Source organism: Salvelinus alpinus, chromosome 12 (genome assembly GCF_045679555.1).
Source record: "Salvelinus alpinus chromosome 12, SLU_Salpinus.1, whole genome shotgun sequence".
NCBI classification, from domain to species: Eukaryota; Metazoa; Chordata; class Actinopteri; order Salmoniformes; family Salmonidae; genus Salvelinus; species Salvelinus alpinus.
The window spans coordinates 57,838,200-57,863,597 of record NC_092097.1 but is presented as its reverse complement, the minus strand read 5'-3'; the positions used below and the strand labels follow the sequence as shown (position 1 = coordinate 57,863,597).

Sequence of the window (25,398 nt, the reverse complement as noted above, 5' to 3'; positions counted from 1 at the left end):
GATTTTCTGGATTTTTGTTTTAGATTCCGTCTCTCACAGTTGAAGTGTACCTATGATAAAAATTACAGACCTCTACATGCTTTGTAAGTAGGAAAACCTGCAAAATCGGCAGTGTATCAAATACTTGTTCTCCCCACTGTATAAAGGGCAGGTAATCCAGGAGGTGATGGAGTCCAGGTGAGTGTCATAATGCGTGTAACGATGGTGACAGGTGTGCGCCCTAACGAGCAGCCTGGTGACCTAGAGGCCGGAGAGGGAGCACACATGACAGTACCCCCTCCCAGACGCGCCTGCTCCAGCCGCAGGACACCGACCAAGATGACGATCCTGGGGATCAGGAGCGGACCGGTCACCTCTGCTAAGGTGCGGGAACCTGTTGATCCAGCTGAGGTGCGGGAGCATGGCGACCTAGAGCGCCGGAGAGAGAGCATACCTGACAGTACCGTGTCCCCGGGATGGGAGCCTGTCGAGCCAGCTGAGGCAGGGGAACCCGTCGAACCTGCCGAGGCATGGGAATCCGACAAACCAGCTGCAGTACAGTGTACAGTCAGAAAGCAGTTTAGCAGTTCTGCCGGAGGGCCCCGGGGGCAATAAATTAATACAAACAAAAGCTTACCTTGACATGGAAGAGTTCCAGTGTTGGATAGCCATAGCCAGCTAGATAACATAGCATCCCTCTCCGTTTGAGTTGGGTGAGTATGTTTGAGTAGGCTAAACTAGCTAGCTAGCTGCAATCAGCTAAGTGAAAGTGAAAGCAAAAAATATATACAGCCAAATATAGATCTCTCTCTCTCGAACTCTTGCTTCTGCTTAATTTTGGAATTGAATTTGTTCAAAACTGCTCAACTATTGTCTTTCTCTCTCTTTGAGTCAACTACTCACCACATTTTATGTACTGCAGTGCTAGCTAGCTGTAGATTATGCTTTCAGTACTAGATTAATTATCTGATCTTTTGATTCGGTGGACAACATGTCAGTTCATGCAGCAAGAGCTCTGATAGACTGGAGGACATCCTCCGGAAGTTGTAATATTTACTGTGTAAGTCTATGGAAGGAGGTGAGAACCATGAGCCTCCTAGGTTTTGTATTGAAGTCAATGTACCCAGAGGAGGATGGAAGCTAGCTGTCCTCCGGCTACTCCATGGTGCTGCCCTACAGAGTGCTGTTGAGGCTACTGTAGACCTTCTTTGCAAAACATTGTGTTTTTTAATCAATTATTTGGTGACGTGAATATATTTAGTATAGTTTAATTTAAAAAGGATCACTTTTGAAATGTTTCACTATTGAAATGTTTATGAAATTCACTGAAGAGGATGGTCCTCCCTTTCCTCCTCTGAGGAGCCTCCACTGTTTCACAGTCCCCAGGTCCAGAACAAATTTCAAGGAAAAGTACAGTATTATACAGAGCCATGAGTGCATGGAACTTCCTTCTACCTCATATACAGTAAGTGAACAGCAAACCTGGTTAAAAAAACAAATAAAGCAACACAACGCCTCAGTAAGACTAGATGTTGCCAGTAACGGTGGCTAAAAGGGATCCTAATGAATCAAATCAGACATAGAACACATGCAAATGATGACAAACGTTAGTGGAAAAACAAACGTTTTCAAATATATCTTACCTAAAGATGTTATTTATTTATTTTTTGCACTTTTTCTCCCAAATTGGTAGTTAAAGTCTCGTCTCTGCAACTCCCGTATGGACTCAGGAGAGGTAAAGGTCAAGAGCCGTGCGTCCTCTGAAACACGACCCTGTCAAGCTGCACTTCTTCTTGACACACCGCTCGCTTAACCCGGAAGCCGGCCGCAGCAATGTGTCAGAGGGAAACACTGTACAACTGGAAACCGGAAGTCAGCACGCATGCTCCCGGCCTAGAGCGCGATGGGAGAAGGACATCCCGGCCGGCCAAACCCTCCCCTAACCCGGACGACTCTGCGTCACCTCATGGGTCTCTCAGTCGCAGCCGGCTGCGACAGCCTGGGATCAAACCCGGGTCTGTGGTGACGCCTCCAGCACTGCGATGCAGTGCCTTAGACCGCTGAGCCGCTTGGGAGGCCCCCTGCCTAGAGATGTTCTGAGATTACTATGTGTTGGTCGTTCAAAGTAAACAAAGCCATCAAGTTACCTTGTGGGTATCGCATGAATGAAAATACCAAGTTTTGTGGGCATGCCCCATCTACCAAGCGGGGTATCTGCATTTGCTATGAATACCAGGCTTTGTTTTTCACGATGAGCAGACGAATACACAGGAAGTCGAAAATTCCCAATTCTACCAGTGAAATGAAAATTCTCTCGTTCCAGCTTGTGGTTTGGATAATGTTGATGTTTTATGACAAAAACATAATGTTGTTAATATAGTAATGACTATATATCTTGGCAGAAATACCCCTTTAAAGGAAATTGTGTGTTGCCTTGACGAACTCGGAGGGTTGTTTGTGTTGTTTGTATGCTGCCTGAACCTCTGTCTGTGTCCCAAATGCCCCCCCCCCCCCTCCCTATATAGTGCACTCCTTTTGACCAGAGCCTCATGGACACTGGTCCAAAGTAGTGCACTATAAAGGGATTAGGGTGCCATTTGGGACACACCCTTTTGTCTCAACAAAGGATACAACACTGGCAACAATTCATAAATCAATGGTCTCTAGCTCTTTAGGTTGGACTTTCCTTCTCTTGACATTTCCCTGGTGATCAAGTGGCTAGGATTCCGCAAAACAGTTACTTGTACCCCGTAAATTCCTTTAATTCTCATCATTCCCTTGACACGGTTATTCATCCGCTCATTAGGTTCGACGTTCCTTCCCAACACCCCTGAACCAAGGTAAAAAAACTAAACTATTTATAAAACTATTTATAACTATAAAACTATAATAACTGTGTTAAAAAAAGAAAGATTTATAACTACTAAATAACTGTGTTTTGAGCTAAATACTATGATATATCTGCGACATGTCTCTACCTGTACGTCATTGATCTTTACAATATTGATTATTTCCACTTTGTTCAACTAGTTTTGTAAAAAGAAAAGTTTAATCCACCTGTTTTGGAAAAACACATTTTTGAAGTCATCAGAATACCTAGTAACATTTTATTTAAGTGTTCATTCGGTTTTTAAAAGCTAGAACTGGACATTAAATGTAATAAAAGTTTATGACAATGTGTCACTTTGCTACTGTAGCGACCACATGTTACGGGAAACATGCAGTTGTGATGGTTGACAGGTTACTTATTACACACGATGCACTGGAACCACAAAAAGCTTTTATGACTCTATACAGTACATTCACAATACAGTTATGTCAAATTTACATGCAGTCTACTAGTGCACATGATGGCAGAATTTGTTATTTCTCAACAACAACAAAAAACCCTCTATAGAACTATCCAGGTCTTGAATAGATTATTTGCCTGGCTCAACGACAACAACAACAAAGACCCACACACCCAGAATAAAACCTCACACTCTCTGATTCTCTGAGTCGGTGAGCTATAGGCTATCTTTTTCCTCTTTTTGTTCAGCCTGGTTATCTTTCCGTTGGTCTTCGTGACTCCGTCGTCCCCCCTTTTTCCCTGTGCTGTGTAGCGAGAGTTTACAATGGTGTGTGAAACACCGCGCTGTGTGGTTACGGTTACCTCGTGGCTTCTGTCCAACGGGAGGCGTTAGGAGATCACATCGCGCGCATGACCCACCGGCAGCGCAGTTGCATGTTATCCTATCCAGCGCGAGCCTGGTACGAGACATCTACCGCAGCCGGCTAACCGGAATCTTCCTTTATATCAACGGAGACAAAACAAAAACAACCACATTCAACTAACGGCGGAAAAACATCCAGAAGTTCCTTTTTTCTCTCTCCTTCATTATCGCGTCCTGGTTCTCTTCTTAGAATCTAGAGCCACGGAGCGCTTTACTATATAACCTACAGTATATCGGTGAGTAGTGTGACTTCAGACTTCACCTCTTTCTCAATTTATGCTCTCTTTCATCCACTAGACGAAGGGGAAATGCGGGGTCGATACGAATCTTTTTATTTATTTTTTTAATCACTTGTAAGAGTTGATGCTGTGTCGTTTTGCGCTCATTACTTTGTCACACCTACATTTCATTGTGTCATGCTGTTCCAAATTGGAGAGACGATTGTTGCATTTGGGGGGAAACAGCTCTATTTTTTATTTTATTTCAATGTCCGTTTATAAACTATATCATACCAATTTTGTAACAGGTCTTAAGTTGAGGTTCTTGTAGGTTATGGAGACCCCACATTGTAACTGCATGTCAGACAAATCTCTAGTGTAATTTCCTGTGATTGTAGTCGAAGACTCTCAGTCATCCTAAAGTGGTGGAACTCTACTCTACTCTACTCTACATTACACTACTCTACTCTACTCTACTCTACTCTACTCTACTCTACATTACACTACTCTACTCTACTCTATTCTACTCTACTCTACTCTACTCTACTGTACTCTACTCTACCTTTACTCTACTTTACTCTACTCTACTGTACTCTACACTACTCTACTCTACTCTACTCTACTCTACACTACACTACTCTACTCTACTCTACTCTACTCTACTCTACACTACTCTACTCTACACTACACTACTCTACTCTACACTACTCTACTCTACTCTACACTACTCTACTCTACTCTACTCTACTCTACACTACACTACACTACTCTACTCTACACTACTCTACTCTACTCTACTCTACTCTACACTACACTACACTACTCTACTCTACTCTACTCTACTCTACTCTACTCTACACTACTCTACACTACACTACACTAACTCTACTCTACTCTACACTAACTCTACTCTACTCTACACTACACTACACTAACTCTACTCTACTCTACACTACACTACACTACACTAACTCTACTCTACACTACACTACACTACTCTACTCTACACTACTCTACACTACACTACACTACACTACTCTACACTACACTACACTACACTACTCCACTCCACTCCACTCCACTCCACACTACTCTACTCTACTCTACACTACTCTACACTACACTACTCTACTCTACTCTACTCTACTCGACACGACACGACACTACTCTACTCTACTCTACTCTACTCTACACTACACTAACTCTACTCTACTCTACTCTACTCTACACTACACTACACTACACTACACTAACTCTACTCTACACTACTCTACTCTACTCTACTCTACACTACTCTACTCTACTCTACACTACACTAACTCTACTCTACTCTACTCTACACTCTACTCTACTCTACTCTACTCTACTCTACTCTACTCTACTCTACACTACACTACACTAACTCTACTCTACTCTACTCTACTCTACACTACACTACACTAACTCTACTCTACTCTACACTAACTCTACTCTACTCTACACTACACTACACTAACTCTACTCTACTCTACTCTACTCTACACTACACTACACTACACTAACTCTACTCTACACTACACTACACTACTCTACTCTACACTACTCTACACTACACTACACTACACTACTCTACACTACACTACACTACACTACTCCACTCCACTCCACTCCACTCCACTCCACTCCACTCTACACTACTCTACTCTACACTACTCTACACTACTCTACTCTACTCTACTCTACTCCACTACACTACTCCACTCCACTCTACACTACTCTACACTACTCTACTCTACTCTACTCCACTCCACTCCACTCCACTCTACACTACTCTACTCTACTCTACTCTACTCTACTCTACTCTACACTACACTACACTACACTACACTACTCTACTCTACTCTACTCTACTCTACTCTACTCTACTCCACTCCACTCCACTCTACACTACTCTACTCTACTCTACTCTACTCTACTCTACACTACACTACTCTACTCTACTCTACTCTACTCTACTCTACTCTACTCCACTCTACACTACACTACTCCACTCCACTCCACTCCACTCTACTCTACACTACTCTACTCTACTCTACTCTACACTACTCTTACTCTACACTACACTAACTCTACTCTACTCTACTCTACACTAACTCTACTCTACTCTACTCTACACTAACTCTACTCTACTCTACACTAACTCTACTCTACACTAACTCTACTCTACTCTACTCTACACTAACTCTACTCTACTCTACACTACTCTACTCTACTCTACTCTAACTCTACTCTAACTCTACTCTACTCTACCTTTACTCTACTCTACTCTAACTCTACTATACCTTTACTCTACTCTAACTCTACACTACTCTACTGTACTCTACTGTACTCTACTGTACTCTAACCTACTCTACTCTACTCTACTGTACTCTACTCTACTCTACCTTTACTCTACTCTACTCTACTCTACTTTACTCTACTCTACTCTACTTTACTGTACTCTGCTCTACACTACTCTACTGTACTCTACTCTAATCTACTGTACTCTAACCTACTCTACTCTACTCCACTGTACTCTACTCTAACTTTACTCTACTCTACTTTACTCTACTCTACTTTCCTCTACTGTACTCTACTCTACTGTACTCTACTCTACTCTACTGTACTCTAACCTACTCTACTCTACTCTACTCTACTCTACACTACTCTACACTACACTACACTACACTACTCTACTCTACTCTACTCTACTCTACTCTACACTACACTAACTCTACTCTACTCTACTCTACTCTACTCTACTCTACTCTACTCTACACTAACTCTACTCTACTCTACACTACACTCCTCTACACTAACTCTACTCTACTCTACACTACACTAACTCTACTCTACTCTACACTCACTCTACTCTACTCTACACTAACTCTACTCTACACTACACTAACTCTACTCTACTCTACTCTACACTAACTCTACTCTACTCTACACTACTCTACTCTACACTAACTCTACTCTACTCTACACTAACTCTACTCTACTCTACACTAACTCTACTCTACTCTACTCTAACTCTACCTCTACTCTACTCTACTCTACCTTTACTCTACTCTACTCTAACTCTACTATACCTTTACTCTACTCTAACTCTACACTACTCTACTCTACTCTACTCTACACTAATTCTACCTTTACTCTACTCTACTCTAACTCTACTCTACTCTACTCTACACTACTCTACCTTTACTCTACACTACTTTACTCTACTCTACCTTTACTCTACTCAAACTCTGCTCTACTCTACTTTACCTCCACTCTAATCAAACTCTGCTCTACTCTACTCTACTCTACACTAACTCTACTCTACTCTACTCTACTCTACACTACTCAAACTCTGCTCTACTCTACTCTACTCTACTCTACTCTACTCTAACTCTGCTCTACTCTACTCTACTCTACTCTACTCTACTCTACTCTACTCTACTCTACTCTACTCTACTCTACTCTAACTCTGCTCTACTCTACTCTAACTCTACTCTCATTTATCTCATTTATGCTTCAAAATCAAAATATCACTGTATAGTCTTAAACCAGAGGTTAAATCTAATTGAAGGAGTGTAATCGATTTCTTTCATTTCAGGCTGTTGCAACGCCATGACAGGCGAGAAGAAAGTCTCAGTAATCAATGGCAAACCAGAGGACGCCCTGGACTTCGAGTCAGCCAATGACAAGAAGCCGGTCAACGAGAGGGGCCACTGGAACAACAAGATTGAGTTTGTCCTGTCGGTGGCCGGAGAGATCATAGGGCTGGGAAACGTGTGGCGCTTCCCCTACCTGTGTTACAAGAATGGAGGAGGTAAGATATTACACTGTATTATAGATATTCTACTGTATTATAGATATTCTACTGTATTATAGATATTACACTGTATTATAGATGTTCACCCTGACTGGGACTGGATCCTGGATCCAGCGACTATCAGCCCAACATCTAAGCCATTACATGACAGTTGGTCCAGCGACTATCAGCCCAACATCTAAGCCATTACGTGACAGTTGGTCCAGCGACTATCAGCCCAACATCTAAGCCATTACGTGACAGTTGGTCCAGTGACTATCAGCCCAACATCTTAGCCATTACATGACAGTTGGTCCAGCGACTATCAGCCCAACATCTAAGCCATTACATGACAGTTGGTCCAGCGACTATCAGCCCAACATCTAAGCCATTACGTGACAGTTGGTCCAGCGACTATCAGCCCAACATCTAAGCCATTACATGACAGTTGGTACAGCGACTATCAGCCCAACATCTTAGCCATTACATGACAGTTGGTCCAGCGACTATCAGCCATTACGTGACAGTTGGTACAGCGACTATCAACCCAACATCTAAGCCATTACATGACAGTTGGTCCAGCGACTATCAACCCAACATCTAAGCCATTACGTGACAGTTGGTACAGCGACTATCAACCCAACATCTAAGCCATTACATGACAGTTGGTACAGCGACTATCAACCCAACATCTAAGCCATTACGTGACAGTTGGTCCAGCGACTATCAGCCATTACATGACAGTTGGTCCAGCGACTATCAGCCCAACATCTAAGCCATTACGTGACAGTTGGTCCAGCGACTATCAGCCCAACATCTAAGCCATTACGTGACAGTTGGTACAGCGACTATCAGCCATTATGTGACAGTTGGTACAGCGACTATCAACCCAACATCTAAGCCATTACATGACAGTTGGTCCAGCGACTATCAACCCAACATCTAAGCCATTACATGACAGTTGGTCCAGCGACTATCAGCCATTACGTGACAGTTGGTACAGCGACTATCAGCCATTACGTGACAGTTGGTACAGCGACTATCAACCCAACATCTAAGCCATTACATGACAGTTGGTCCAGCGACTATCAGCCCAACATCTAAGCCATTACATGACAGTTGGTCCAGCGACTATCAGCCATTACGTGACAGTTGGTACAGCGACTATCAACCCAACATCTAAGCCATTACATGACAGTTGGTCCAGTGACTATCAGCCCAACATCTAAGCCATTACGTGACAGTTGGTACAGCGACTATCAACCCAACATCTAAGCCATTACGTGACAGTTGGTACAGCGACTATCAGCCCAACATCTAAGCCATTACGTGACAGTTGGTACAGCGACTATCAGCCCAACATCTAAGCCATTACGTGACAGTTGGTACAGCGACTATCAACCCAACATCTAAGCCATTACGTGACAGTTGGTACAGCGACTATCAGCCCAACATCTAAGCCATTACGTGACAGTTGGTCCAGCGACTATCAGCCATTACATGACAGTTGGTCCAGCGACTATCAGCCATTACGTGACAGTTGGTACAGCGACTATCAACCCAACATCTAAGCCATTACATGACAGTTGGTACAGCGACTATCAGCCCAACATCTAAGCCATTACATGACAGTTGGTCCAGCGACTATCAACCCAACATCTAAGCCATTACGTGACAGTTCCTTTACGTGTGTTATAAGAATGGAGGAGGTAAGACATTGATCCAACCATGTTGTAGATCATTCGGAGGGTGCGTGCTACACCTTAGCTGTTCTTCCAAGAGATCACAGGTGTTGTGTTACTGTAATATGTTAATCTGATGGTTAATATGTTAACACCACAACTCCTACTGGTGTTGTGTTAAAGTTACTGTAATATGTTCATCTGATGGTTAATATGTTAACACCACAACTCCTACAGGTGTTGTGTTAAAGTTACTGTAATATGTTAATCTGTAATACTGTAATATGTTAACAAGCATTTCCCTACACTCGCAATAACATCTGCTAACCATGTGACCAATAACATCTGCTAACCATGTGACCATTAACATCTGCTAACCATGTGTATGTGACCATTAACATCTGCTAACCATGTGTATGTAACCAATAACATCTGCTAACCATGTGTATGTGACCATTAACATCTGCTAACCATGTGTATGTGACCAATAACATCTGCTAACCATGTGTATGTGACCAATAACATCTGCTAACCATGTGTATGTGACCAATAACATCTGCTAACCATGTGTATGTGACAAATAACATCTGCTAACCATGTGTATGTGACCAATAACATCTGCTAACCATGTGTATGTAACCAATAACATCTGCTAACCATGCGACCAATAAACATTTGATTAGATTTGAACTCCGCTAGTCCTTTTTTGATTCAAGAAAGACACCCTCTCAATCTGTCTCTTTTGTGTTCCTAATGAAACGTACTGTAAAAAACAGAATCTTCTAGGACTTTCCACTTATAATCTTCATTCAAATGGCTTTTTTCTTACTCCCAAGGACTTGGCCTTTTCCGTGTCCGGGAAACTGGGCCAATGTGTTATTAATAAGAACCGTTGTTTTAACACTAGTCAACGTGTGTGTGTGTGTGTGTGTGTGTGTGTGTGTGTGTGTGTGTGTGTGTGTGTGTGTGTGTGTGTGTGTGTGTGTGTGTGTGTGTGTGTGTGTGTGTGTGTGTGTGTGTGTGTGTGTGTGTGTGTGTGTGTGTGTGTGTGTGTTTTCCAGGTGCATTCTTTGTGCCGTATATCATCTTCTTTATATGTTGTGGTATCCCGGTGTTCTTCCTGGAGACAGCTCTGGGACAGTTCACCAGCGAAGGAGGCATCACGTGTTGGAGGAAATGCTGCCCGCTCTTTGAAGGTAATAATGCCGTATTTATTTTATTCCGATTATGTATTTATACATAATAAAAAATAAAAATGTAATTAATGTCATTAAATAATTATATTTTGGTTATATTATTTACACTAAAGTCAACTATTGGGTAAATATTCCCTTCATAATAATAAAAACGAAATAAACAATCACCCTCTCGATTACATTCACAGTTGGGTATTAGCTAAGTACTTATCCTGTCCATGGTGATTGTGCTTACTGTACATGTTTATCTATCTTATGAACTTATGTCTTTAATTAAAGTGATGATTGATGTTATTTATCCAACATAGTGAGAAAGGAAGTCAAATATTGTTTTAGATTCATCTTTATGTACACTGCTCAAAAAAATTAAGGGAACACTTAAACAACACAATGTAACTCCAAGTCAATCACACTTCTTCTTGGAGTTACATTGTGTTGTTTAAGTGTTCCCTTAATTTTTTTGAGCAGTGTATATCCTATCCATCCCATGCCGGTTTATTTTCTCTGTGTTTTCTTCCAATGAATTTTCATACCTGTATGTTCTGTGTGTCTGTGTTTGTTTAAACCTTCCTGAGTATTTTCTCTCTCTGAACAGCTCATAGGAGTCTATCTCCTGTTTCTGTAGTGAGGCAGCTTGATGTACCAGTACACCCCCTGGACAGGACACTAGTCTATCTCCTGTTTCTGTAGTGAGGCAGCTTGATGTACCAGTACACCCCCTGGACAGGACACTAGTCTATCTCCTGTTTCTGTAGTGAGGCAGCTTGATGTACCAGTACACCCCCTGGACAGGACACTAGTCTATCTCCTGTTTCTGTAGTGAGGCAGCTTGATGTACCAGTACACCCCCTGAACAGGACACTAGTCTATCTCCTGTTTCTGTAGTGAGACAGCTTGATGTACCAGTACACCCCCTGGACAGGACACTAGTCTATCTCCTGTTTCTGTAGTGAGGCAGCTTGATGTACCAGTACACCCCCTGGACAGGACACTAGTCTATCTCCTGTTTCTGTAGTGAGACAGCTTGATGTACCAGTACACCCCCTGGACAGGACACTAGTCTATCTCCTGTTTCTGTAGTGAGGCAGCTTGATGTGCCAGTACACCCCCTGGACAGGACACTAGTCTATCTCCTGTTTCTGTAGTGAGGCAGCTTGATGTGCCAGTACACCCCCTGGACAGGACACTAGTCTATCTCCTGTTTCTGTAGTGAGGCAGCTTGATGTACCAGTACACCCCCTGAACAGGACACTAGTCTATCTCCTGTTTCTGTAGTGAGGCAGCTTGATGTACCAGTACACCCCCTGAACAGGACACTAGTCTATCTCCTGTTTCTGTAGTGAGGCAGCTTGATGTACCAGTACACCCCCTGAACAGGACACTAGTCTATCTCCTGTTTCTGTAGTGAGACAGCTTGATGTACCAGTACACCCCCTGAACAGGACACTAGTCTATCTCCTGTTTCTGTAGTGAGGCAGCTTGATGTGCCAGTACACCCCCTGAACAGGACACTAGTCTATCTCCTGTTTCTGTAGTGAGACAGCTTGATGTGCCAGTACACCCCCTGGACAGGACACTAGTCTATCTCCTGTTTCTGTAGTGAGACAGCTTGATGTGCCAGTACACCCCCTGAACAGGACACTAGTCTATCTCCTGTTTCTGTAGTGAGGCAGCTTGATGTACCAGTACACCCCCTGGACAGGACACTAGTCTATCTCCTGTTTCTGTAGTGAGGCAGCTTGATGTACCAGTACACCCCCTGAACAGGACACTAGTCTATCTCCTGTTTCTGTAGTGAGGCAGCTTGATGTACCAGTACACCCCCTGGACAGGACACTAGTCTATCTCCTGTTTCTGTAGTGAGGCAGCTTGATGTACCAGTACACCCCCTGGACAGGACACTAGTCTATCTCCTGTTTCTGTAGTGAGGCAGCTTGATGTACCAGTACACCCCCTGGACAGGACACTAGTCTATCTCCTGTTTCTGTAGTGAGACAGCTTGATGTACCAGTACACCCCCTGGACAGGACACTAGTCTATCTCCTGTTTCTGTAGTGAGGCAGCTTGATGTACCAGTACACCCCCTGGACAGGACACTAGTCTATCTCCTGTTTCTGTAGTGAGGCAGCTTGATGTGCCAGTACACCCCCTGGACAGGACACTAGTCTATCTCCTGTTTCTGTAGTGAGGCAGCTTGATGTACCAGTACACCCCCTGGACAGGACACTAGTCTATCTCCTGTTTCTGTAGTGAGACAGCTTGATGTACCAGTACACCCCCTGGACAGGACACTAGTCTATCTCCTGTTTCTGTAGTGAGGCAGCTTGATGTGCCAGTACACCCCCTGGACAGGACACTAGTCTATCTCCTGTTTCTGTAGTGAGGCAGCTTGATGTGCCAGTACACCCCCTGGACAGGACACTAGTCTATCTCCTGTTTCTGTAGTGAGGCAGCTTGATGTGCCAGTACACCCCCTGGACAGGACACTAGTCTATCTCCTGTTTCTGTAGTGAGGCAGCTTGATGTGCCAGTACACCCCCTGGACAGGACACTAGTCTATCTCCTGTTTCTGTAGTGAGGCAGCTTGATGTGCCAGTACACCCCCTGGACAGGACACTAGTCTATCTCCTGTTTCTGTAGTGAGGCAGCTTGATGTGCCAGTACACCCCCTGAACAGGACACTAGTCTATCTCCTGTTTCTGTAGTGAGGCAGCTTGATGTGCCAGTACACCCCCTGAACAGGACACTAGTCTATCTCCTGTTTCTGTAGTGAGACAGCTTGATGTACCAGTACACCCCCTGGACAGGACACTAGTCTATCTCCTGTTTCTGTAGTGAGGCAGCTTGATGTGCCAGTACACCCCCTGAACAGGACACTAGTCTATCTCCTGTTTCTGTAGTGAGACAGCTTGATGTACCAGTACACCCCCTGGACAGGACACTAGTCTATTTTCTGTAGTGTTAGGCAGCTTGATATACAGTGCCTTCAGAAAGTGTTACAGCCTGAATTCAAAATAGATGTTCCTCTCTCACCCATCTACACATAATATTTTGTATAGGCTTCCTTCTTTTTCACTCTGTCATTTAGGTTAGTATTGTGGAATAACTACAATGTTGTTGATCCATCCTCAGTTTTCTCCTATCAGAACCATTCAACTCTGTAACTGTTTTAAAGTCACCATTGGCCTCATGGTGAAACCCCTGAGCGGTTTCCTTCCTCTCCAGCAACTGAGTTAGGAATGACAACTGTATCTTTTGTAGGGGCTGGGTGTATTGATACACCATCCAAAGCCTAATATATAACTTAACCATGCTCAAATTAATATTCAACATCTGTTTTTCTACAAATAGGTGGCCTTCTTTGAGAGGCATTGAAAAACCTCCCTGGTCTTTGTGGTTGAATCTGTGTTTAAAATTCACTACTCGATTGAGGGACCTTACAGATAATTGTATGTGTTGGGGAGAGAGATGAGGTAGTCATTCAAAAATCATGTTAACCACTATTATTGAACACAGAAGGAGTCCATGTAATTCATAATGTCATTAGTTAAGCACATTTCTACTCCTGAACATATGTAGGTTTACCATAACAAAGGGGTTGAATACTAATTGACTCAAGACATTTCAGCTTTTACATAAAAAATAAAAATAAAAAATTCTACATTTAATAAAATTCCACTTTGACATTACGGGGTATTTGTGTGTAGATCAGTGACAGGTAATTCTCAATTTAACACATTTTCATTTCCGGATGTAACAAAACAAAATGTGTATGTTGAGGCAATACTTTCCGTAGCCAAGATTATTTTCCATTTAAAGAGTTATTTAGAAGAAGACAAAAAATAAATATGACCAATTGAACGAAATCTATTGCAGGATAAATCAATTTTCAAGAGTTTTCATAGCTGGAATAGGCTATATCTTTAATAAGTTAAAAAAAAACAACGTCTGTCAGATTCAACAGAGATTCCAATTCATTTTAATACCACCCCTTGACCTTTAAGAATCTGACTTGGAAATATGGCAGTATAGATTAGCACAAATTGTTTCACCTGAATATAACCCCAAAAACGAAGGATTCATTAGCCTACTCTGTTGTTTATGTTTTGTGTTGCCATGGACGCCTGATAGGGCTCATTGATTAGAGTTGATAAATAAAGAATGTTCTATGGAATGGCGTGCTTTGAGCGCAACCCGAAAAGTGCAATTTGCACGTGGAAAATGTACACCATATATGATGCGTTTGCTATAGGCCTATTGTTTACGTTTTTTTTTGTTAGTTGACACTTTGAATGTCTCGATAATTTGCAGCTGTTTAAGTTTATCTGGCTCCCGAGTGACGCAGCGGTCTAAGGCACTGCAGCTCAGTGCTAGAGGTGTCTTTACAGACACCCTGGTTCAAATCCAGGCTGTGTCACAACCGGCCGTGATTGGGAGTACCATAGGACGGCACACAATTGGCCCAGTGTCGTCTGGTGTAGGCCTTCATTGCAAATAAGAATTTGTTCTTAACTGAATTGCCTGGTTAAATAAAAATAAAACTATATTTTTTAAATGACTCGACCACCCAATCTTCTGATTTTAGGGCGAACACTCTAGCCACAAGGCCACTAAGGCCACTGAGATGGTCATTGATCTGTCTGTTTCATGCCTATATAATCTCTCTGTCTGTTTCATGCCTATATAATCTCTCTGTCTGTTTCATGCCTATATAATCTCTCTGTCTGTTTCATGCCTATATAATATCTCTGTCTGTTTCATGCCTATGTAATCTCTCTGTCTGTTTCATGCCTATGTAATCTCTCTGTCTGTTTCATGCCTATATAATCTCTCTGTCTGTTTCATGCCTATATAATCTCTCTGTCTGTTTCATGCCTATATAATCTCTCTGTCTGTTTCATGCCTATATAATCTCTCTGTCTGTTTCATGCCTATATAATCTCTCTGTCTGTTTCATGCCTATATAATCTCTCTGTCTGTTTCATGCCTATATAATCTCTCTGTCTGTTTCATGCCTATATAATCTCTCTGTCTGTTTCATGCCTATATAATCTCTCTGTATGTCCATGCCCATGTAATCTCTCTCTATGTCCATGCCTATATAATCTCTCTGTCTGTTTCATGCCTATATAATCTCTCTGTATGTCCATGCCTATGTAATCTCTCTGTATGTCCATGCCTATATAATCTCTCTGTATGTTCTGCAGGTATTGGCTATGCGACCCAGGTGATCGTGGCCCATTTGAATGTGTATTATGTGGTTATCCTGTCCTGGGCTATCTTCTACCTGTTCAACTGCTTCACCACGGAGCTACCCTGGGCCTCGTGTGATCACTACTGGAACACAGGTGAGAACACACCTGTTCAGGTGAGACCCATAATGCATCCTGCTTCACCTGGGTCCTACTTGTTTAAAAAAAAAAAAGTTTAATCATTTATTCTATTCTAGTCTAGTCTGACCATCTACCTCCATGTTGTTCAATACTGAATATGTTCACTGTTTCTGTGTCCTTGTAGAGAACTGTGTGGATTTCCAGAGGAATGGCACCAATTTCACCTTCAACCCCAACGCCACCTCACCTGTCGTAGAGTTCTGGGAGTGAGTACATTGTTTTATAATATATACATACTGTTTGTATAGTATCAGCATCCAGGCTGTATCACAACCGGCCGTGATCGGGAGTCCCATATGACCCCTCACAATTGGCCCGGCGTCGTGCGGGTTTGGCCGGTGTAGGCCGTCATTGTGAATAAGAATTTGTTCTAAACTGACTTGCCTAGTTAAATAAATGTTAAATAAAATAAAAAAATGGATCAAATCTAATTTATAATGATACTGTATAGCTGAACTATACTATACTATATAGCTGAACTGTATTATACTGTATAGCTGAACTATACTATACTATATTGCTGAAGTATACTATATTATACTATATAGATTAACTATACTCTCTGTTGATATCACATACATTATCAAGCATTTCACACGTTATCCAGATACTGACTGTTAGCACTTGGTGGTCTATAGCAGCTTCCCACCAGAATGGGCTTTAGGGGAGGCAGTTGAACCTGTAGCCATATTACTTTAACAGAATGTAACATTAGATTGTCTCTAAGCTTTACAGGAATGTGGTTCTGAATATAAACCACAACACCTCCACCTTTAGCATGTCTGTCTTGCCTGTAGATGTTATAACCATGTATTGCTGCCACTGTATCATCAACGGTATTGTCTAAGTGAGTTTCAGAGATAGTCATATGAATGTCATCTGTTACTAGCAAAGTATTGATGTCATGAACCTTGTTTCTTAACTTCTTGACGCTAGGGGTCAGATTTATTTTAATTTTTTTAAATAACGTTCCCAAGGTAAACGGACTATTTCTCAGGTCCAGATCGTAGAATATGCATATAATTTACAGATTAGGATAGAAAACACTCAAAAGTTTCCAAAACTGTCAAAATATTGTCTGTGAGTATAACAAAACTGATTTTGCAGGCGAACATCTGAGGAAATCTAACCCGGAAATGATTTTTGCCCGTCTTTCTTCCATTTAAAGGGGTATCAACCAGATTCCTTTTCCAATGGCTTCCTCAGGCTGTGGCCAGGCTTAAGACATAGTTTCAGGCTTTTATTTTGAAAAATTTGCGAGATTTTTCAAAACTAGTCAGGTGTCCTTTGATTAGTTCCTGCGAGCGAGAGGGGTAGCTCTCCATTTTCTTTCTCTCTTTTATTGAATAGGTTACGGTCCGGTTGAAATATTATCGATTATGTATGTTAAAAACAACCTAAAGATTGATTATAAAAAACATTTGACATGTTTCTACGAACATTACGGATACTTTTTGGAATTTTCGTCGAACGGAACGAGGCTTTGGTTTTCTGAACATAACGCGCAACCCAAATGGCGTTTTTTTGTTATAAAAGTAATATTCATCGAACAAAAATAACATTTATTGTGTAACTGGGAGTCTCGTGAGTGCAAACATCCGAAGATTATCAAAGGTAAGCGATTAATTTTATTGCTTTTCTGACTTTCGTGACCATGCTAATTTGGGGCTAGCTGTTCTAGCATTGATTGATACACTCACAAAAGCTTGGATTGCTTTCGCTGTAAAGCATATTTTCAAAATCTGACACGATAGGTGGATTAACAACAAACTAAGTTGTGTTTTGGTATATTTCACTTGTGATTGCATGATTATAAATATTTTTTGTAATATTTGGCGCCGTGCAATTCAGCGGTTGTTTAGGAAAAGGATCCCGCTAAAGGGATCCGTAGCGCAGAGAGGTTAAGCTACATATGTTAACATGAGCTGCTTTTAACACTTTTCTGGGATGCTTTATTGTTTTCATTACTTTACTGGGAAGCGTAGAGAGATTATATAGGCATGAAACAGACAGAGAAGTAGACATGCTTATGTTAGTGCAGGGTGAGCTGCACACCGTGGACTTCCTCCTAGGGCACACCGTCCCAGTGCTAACAGTGGACTAGGGCACACCGTCCCAGTGCTAACAGTGGACTAGGGCACACCGCCCCAGTGCTAACAGTGGACTAGGGCACACCGTCCCAGTGCTAACAGTGGACTTCCTCCTAGGGCACACCGTCCCAGTGCTAACAGTGGACTTCCTCCTAGGGCACACCGTCCCAGTGCTAACAGTGGACTTCCTCCTAGGGCACACCGCCCCAGTGCTAACAGTATAACTCTGGTTCATAGGCACATGATTACTGCAGACAATAGCTGTGGGATCAGCAGAGGCATTCAGGGCAGTAAGAGGGACATAAATTAGGTTACTTACATTGTGTCTTCCTACACCCCCTGGGATAAAGTACATTTGCTGAAGCATTGTGATGACTCACTGGTAGGGATTAACTGGGGTCATTGATAAGTCAATGTCTCAACGCAGCCTTATAATTTGTATTTATTTTTACTTAAACTAGGCAAGTCAGTTAAGAACAAATTCTTATTTTCAGTGGGTTAACTGCCTGTTCAGGGGCAGAACGACAGATTTGTACCTTGTCAGCTCGGGGATTTGAACTTGCAACCTTTCGGTTACTAGTCCAACGCTCTAACCACTAGGCTACCCTGCCGCCCCAATAATGCTGTGAAAGGATCCAGGAACACAAATGATTTGGGTGGATCCCATCCTCCTTATAAAACAAGCTTTGATTCCATAAGGTATCAAAATTGACAGTACATGTTAACCCCACGGAGCTGCATTAGTCTCGTAGCCAGTTATGGAGGCCTAACCATCTGCTGAACTGGTCAATACCATGACTTAGGGAGGGCAGGTGGCCAGATATTATGTGGTGTTTGTTGGTGTCAAGCAGAGAACCAATCAGTTCTGTAAACTCCATCTTCAGCTGTTCTGAGCTGTCCTTCATGATGTCCTTGAATCCCACATGAACTATGATAGACTCAATTTCCTGATGCTGGTTTAAAATGTTTGGGAGCAGCTTATTGATGTCCTCGTGCTCCTGGATAGCATAACGTTTTAGTTCCAGGGACTGAGACATTTCTCACCGTTGAACTGTCCAATACAACTGCTGGAGATGGGGGATGGAAAAATCTGCCCATTCCTACCCCTCACACAATTTGTTGAACCTTTCACTGGCCAGGATAGCGTAGGCCTGCTGCTCCTGGCGATAGGTCCAGTACCCAGGGAGCCCAGGACTATTTACCCTGGGAACCCAGGGCCCAGTACCCAGGGAACCCAGGGCCCAGTACCCAGAGAACCCAGGGCCCAGTACCCAGGGCCCAGGGCCCAGTACCCAGGGAACCCAGGGCCCAGTATCCAGAGAACCCAGGGCCCAGTACCCAGGGAACCCAGGGCAGGCGGTTCCCCATCAAATCCAGAGAGAGGGATAAGGAGCCGAACTCGAAGCCGCTGCTGGAGTTCGGAGTCAGCACAGCCGTCCCAGACACAGGCAGTCCCAGAGATGAAAACACGGGTAGATCAGGCACCAGCTATTCCTCAATCTGCGCCGAACCTGGAACATTGGAACTCCGGAATGTCAATATTGTCCCGCATAAGAGCGTAGTAAACACAGCTTCTACAACACTGGAAACGTTCGTTAGCTATTCCAGGTGAAGCGGGCTCCATTGTAACCTAGCTAGCTGTATCCCTGTGGCTACTGTAAGTGTAGCCAGCCTACTGTGACTGTGACTCCAGCAGATTTAAAGTCAATTCCATTTAAATTCCAGTCAATTCAGGAAGTACAATGAATTTCAAATTCCAATTATTTTCAATGCTTTTCAATTAGCAACATTTGGAATTTGGTTTACTTTTTGAATTGACTGGAATTGAAATGGAATTGACCCCAATCCTGGGCTCAGTACATTAGCGTATATGTAGACAGCGTACTGTTGGTTTGGCTACAGTATTCCGGTAAAACAGAGGGGAAACTCAGTGTGCAATCCAAGAGCACTGACAACAATGTCCCATAGCCTACAATTGACATACTTAACCATTTCCCCCAATAATTTTGTCAGTCATTTTAAATTGCTCACTGTCTACCAGCGTCAGTGGAGCTCCTACACAGTCGGAGATGTTATGATGGGGGGACAAATCTGCTCGTGTCAGCATGTTGTGTTGTTGGGAACAGGATTCCTGTCTGGCTGCCAAAGGGCAGGCGGCCATAGAGGAGATGGCAAGGCTACTGTATTACTGTGAGGCTCTACCCCAAATGTCACACTATTTCCTATATAGTGCACTACCCATAGGGCCTTGATCAAAAGTGGTGCATTTATATAGGGAATAGGGTGCGTTTTGGGACACACGTAGCCTGGTTCCTCTCTAGGTTTCTTCCTAGGTTTTGGCCTTTCTAGGGAGTTTTTCCTAGCCACCGTGCTTCTACACCTGCATTGCTTGCTGTTTGGAGTTTTAGGCTGGGTTTCTGTACAGCACTTTGTGACATCAGCTGATGTACGAAGGGCTATATAAATACATTTGATTTGATTTGATTAAGGATATGAAATGCTACTATATGATATCTCTCTGAACCTGGACAATCGTTGACCCGACTATAGGAGCGATGCCAAACAACTAGCGAACGCTCATAGTCATCTACTCTCTAGGAGCAGGTTGAGTCAACGTACCGTAGCAAAACCCTGTTTGGTTACCTGGCGTATTCATTCAGAGGTTAGCCTATCCTGTAGTTAGCCTATTCAGAGGTTAGCCTATCCTGTAGTTAGCCTATTCAGAGGTTAGCCTATCCTGTAGTTAGCCTATTCAGAGGTTAGCCTATCCTATGGTTAGCCTATTCAGAGGTTAGCCTATCCTGTAGTTAGCCTATTCAGAGGTTAGCCTATCCTATGGTTAGCCTATTCAGAGGTTAGCCTATCCTGTAGTTAGCCTATTCAGAGGTTAGCCTATCCTATGGTTAGCCTATTCAGAGGTTAGCCTATCCTATGGTTAGCCTATTCAGAGGTTAGCCTATCCTTTGGTTAGCCTATTCAGAGGTTAGCCTATCCTGTAGTTAGCCTATTCAGAGGTTAGCCTATCCTATGGTTAGCCTATTCAGAGGTTAGCCTATCCTGTAGTTAGCCTATTCAGAGGTTAGCCTATCCTATGGTTAGCCTATTCAGAGGTTAGCCTATCCTATGGTTAGCCTATTCAGAGGTTAGCCTATCCTTTGGTTAGCCTATTCAGAGGTTAGCCTATCCTGTAGTTAGCCTATTCAGAGGTTAGCCTATCCTATGGTTAGCCTATTCAGAGGTTAGACTATCCTGTAGTTAGCCTATTCAGAGGTTAGCCTATCCTTTGGTTAGCCTATTCAGAGGTTAGCCTATCCTGTAGTTAGCCTATTCAGAGGTTAGACTATCCTGTAGTTAGCCTATTCAGAGGTTAGCCTATCCTTTGGTTAGCCTATTCAGAGGTTAGCCTATCCTATGGTTAGCCTATTCAGAGGTTAGCCTATCCTATGGTTAGCCTATTCAGAGGTTAGCCTATCCTATGGTTAGCCTATTCAGAGGTTAGCCTATCCTATGGTTAGCCTATTCAGAGGTTAGACTATCCTGTAGTTAGCCTATTCAGAGGTTAGCCTATCCTATGGTTAGCCTATTCAGAGGTTAGACTATCCTATGGTTAGCCTATTCAGAGGTTAGCCTATCCTATGGTTAGCCTATTCAGAGGTTAGCCTATCCTGTAGTTAGCCTATTCAGAGGTTAGCCTATCCTATGGTTAGCCTATTCAGAGGTTAGCCTATCCTATGGTTAGCCTATTCAGAGGTTAGCCTATCCTATGGTTAGCCTATTCAGAGGTTAGCCTATCCTATGGTTAGCCTATTCAGAGGTTAGCCTATCCTATGGTTAGCCTATTCAGAGGTTAGCCTATCCTATGGTTAGCCTATTCAGAGGTTAGCCTATCCTATGGTTAGCCTATTCAGAGGTTAGACTATCCTATGGTTAGCCTATTCAGAGGTTAGCCTATCCTATGGTTAGCCTATTCAGAGGTTAGTCTATCCTATGGTTAGCCTATTCAGAGGTTAGCCTATCCTTTGGTTAGCCTATTCAGAGGTTAGCCTATCCTATGGTTAGCCTATTCAGAGGTTAGACTATCCTGTAGTTAGCCTATTCAGAGGTTAGCCTATCCTATGGTTAGCCTATTCAGAGGTTAGACTATCCTATGGTTAGCCTATTCAGAGGTTAGCCTATCCTTTGGTTAGCCTATTCAGAGGTTAGCCTATCCTATGGTTAGCCTATTCAGAGGTTAGACTATCCTGTAGTTAGCCTATTCAGAGGTTAGCCTATCCTATGGTTAGCCTATTCAGAGGTTAGACTATCCTATGGTTAGCCTATTCAGAGGTTAGCCTATCCTATGGTTAGCCTATTCAGAGGTTAGCCATAATAGTTTCATTTTATTTACAATATCAAGATACCATATTTTACAGTATACTAGTTTCATGCTACTTACAGTATCGTCATGTCACATTTTACAGTATACTAGTTTCATGCTACTTACAGTATCGTCATGTCAAATTTTACAGTATACTAGTTTCATGCCAATTACAGTATCGTCATGTCATATTTTACAGTATACTAGTTTCATGCTAATTACAGTATCGTCATGTCACATTTTACAGTATACTAGTTTCATGCTACTTACAGTATCGTCATGTCACATTTTACAGTATACTAGTTTCATGCTACTTACAGTATCGTCATGTCACATTTTACAGTACACTAGTTTCATGCTACTTACAGTGTCGTCATGTCAAATTTTACAGTATACTAGTTTCATGCTACTTACAGTATCGTCATGTCACATTTTACAGTATACTAGTTTCATGCTACTTACAGTATCGTCATGTCACATTTTACAGTATACTAGTTTCATGCTACTTACAGTGTCGTCATGTCAAATTTTACAGTATACTAGTTTCATGCCAATTACAGTATCGTCATGTCACATTTTACAGTATACTAGTTTCATGCTACTTACAGTATCATCATGTCAAATTTTACAGTATACTAGTTTCATGCTAATTACAGTATCGTCATGTCACATTTTACAGTATACTAGTTTCATGCTACTTACAGTATCGTCATGTCACATTTTACAGTATACTAGTTTCATGCTACTTACAGTATCGTCATGTCACATTTTACAGTATACTAGTTTCATGCTACTTACAGTATCGTGGTGTTACATTTCCGAAAGTGTTGCTAGTTTTGTGAGGTCAGCATTGTCCGTTCATGGACTCCATGGCAGCCATATTGAAATACAGTGAAGTCACTTGGTATTCTCTGTGGATGTCTTTCTGGCCTGGTCCCAAACCTTAAGACTGGAACCAGGGCCAGACTGGTCCTGAATCTGCATGTGATATCTTGCCAACGCTTATGGTCATTGACATGCAGGACATCTCGGCTATAGATCACAAACTGATCTGGGACCAGTCATGCCAAACAGCACTTTAAACAGATCTGGGACCAGTGTGGGCCTAGTTCAACTATTAAGGTCATTGTTATGCCAAACAGCACTTTAACAGATCTGGGACCAGTATGGCTCTAGTTCAACTGTTAAGGTCATTGTCATGCCAAACAGCACTTTAACAGATCTGGGACCAGTGTGGGCCTAGTTCAACTGTTAAGGTCATTGTTATGCCAAACAGCACTTTAACAGATCTGGGACCAGTATGGCTCTAGTTCAACTGTTAAGGTCATTGTCATGCCAAACAGCACTTTAACAGATCTGGGACCAGTGTGGGCCTAGTTCAACTGTTAAGGTCATTGTCATGCCAAACAGCACTTTAACAGATCTGGGACCAGGCTAGAGCCAGGTCTGGCATTTGATTCTTGTTCAGGCAGGACCCCAGTCAGGACCCCAGTCCAGTCAGGACCCCAGTCAGGACCCCAGTCCAGTCAATACCCCAGTCCAGTCAGGACCCCAGTCAGGACCCCAGTCAGGACTCCAGTCAGGACCCCAGTCCAGTCAGGACCCCAGTCAGGACTCCAGTCAGGACCCCAGTCAGGACCCCAGGCAGGACCCCAGTCCAGTCAGGACCCCAGTCCAGTCAGGACCCCAGTCAGGACCCCAGTCAGGACCCCAGTCCAGTCAGGACCCCAGTCAGGACTCCAGTCAGGACCCCAGCAGTACTGGAAGACTTATTAGCTGCCACTCCAACTCCAGAGTACTGAAAGAACGAGACTGGTTTAAACAGTGTTCTGCCCTTGGCCATGGGTTCTCTGGGTACTGGACCCTGGGTTCTCTGGATACTGGGCGCTGGGTTCTCTGGGTACTGGGCCATGAGTTCTCTGTGTTCTCTGGGTACTGGGCCCTGGGTTGTCTGGGTACTGGGCCCTGGGTTGTCTGGGTACTGGGCCCTGGGTTCTCTGGGTACTGGGCCCTGGGTACCCTGGGTACTGGGCCCTGGGTTCTCTGGGTACTGGGCTCCCTGGGTTCCCTGGGTACTGGGCTCCCTGGGTACTGGGCCCTGGGTTCCCTGGGTACTGGGCCATGGGTTCTCTGGGTACTGGGCCTTGGGTTCTCTGGGTACTGGGCCCTGGGTTCCCTGGGTACTGGGCCCTGGGTTCTCTGGGTACTGGGCCCTGGGTTCCCTGGGTACTGGGCCCTGGGTACTGGGCCCTGGGTTCTCTGGGTACTGGGCCCTGGGTTCCCTGGGTACTGGGCCCTGGGTTCCCAGGGTAAATGGTCCTGGGCTCCCTGGGTTATCTGGGTACTGGGTTCTCTGGGTATGGGCTCTGGGTGGGGGAACACATAGATGATCAATGACCAGGGTTGGACCCAAATCTCTACGGGCCTCTCTCTCTCTCTCACTGTAGACACAGACACTCAATCACTTAATCACCTAATTGATAACGCACATGAAATATGTCATGATATGTCAGTATGTCTTGGGCAGTGTTGGGGGTGCAATCATCATTGAAATGCAATTGATCCCAACCACGGTTTAGGATGTCATGTCTAATGTTAAACAACATTAAAGATACCTTTTATAGAGATATTTTATTAATTGTGTGTCTTTCCTGATGTTTTTTTTTTTGTTTGTTGCTCAAACAGACGTCGTGTCCTCAAGATCTCCAGTGGGATTGAACACGTCGGGAAGCTACGCTGGGAGCTGGCTCTGTGTCTGGCTCTGGCTTGGGTCATCTGCTACTTCTGCATATGGAAAGGGCCCAAATCCACCGGAAAGGTACATTTTTATTTATTTATTAGCTTTAACATTTAACACATAAGGCTGGAGTCAATCCGTATTGCGGAACATTGCCTTTAGATGTCGATCGAGCTCTGAAGCAGAGCTTCCTCGATACTTCCTGGATACGGTATT

At 43.2% G+C, this 25,398-nt stretch overlaps 1 protein-coding gene across 2 annotated transcripts in view; it reads left to right on the top strand.

Annotated features, from left to right (window-relative positions):
• Positions 1-2,667: 2,667 nt before the first annotated feature.
• Positions 2,668-25,398, top strand: part of slc6a11b (solute carrier family 6 member 11b) — a 91,191-nt gene continuing 68,460 nt past the window's right edge. Inside the window, exons 1-6 of one of the 2 annotated variants that reach the window (XM_071336927.1) lie at positions 2,668-2,819; positions 7,530-7,745; positions 10,471-10,605; positions 15,813-15,953; positions 16,123-16,204; positions 25,131-25,263. In XM_071336927.1, coding sequence (XP_071193028.1) covers positions 7,544-7,745; positions 10,471-10,605; positions 15,813-15,953; positions 16,123-16,204; positions 25,131-25,263 — 693 coding nt within the window. In that variant the 5' untranslated portion in view covers positions 2,668-2,819; positions 7,530-7,543. Of the gene's footprint in view, positions 2,820-3,253; positions 3,929-7,529; positions 7,746-10,470; positions 10,606-15,812; positions 15,954-16,122; positions 16,205-25,130; positions 25,264-25,398 lie in introns of those variants that run through there. The other variant, XM_071336926.1, reaches the window with a different exon arrangement.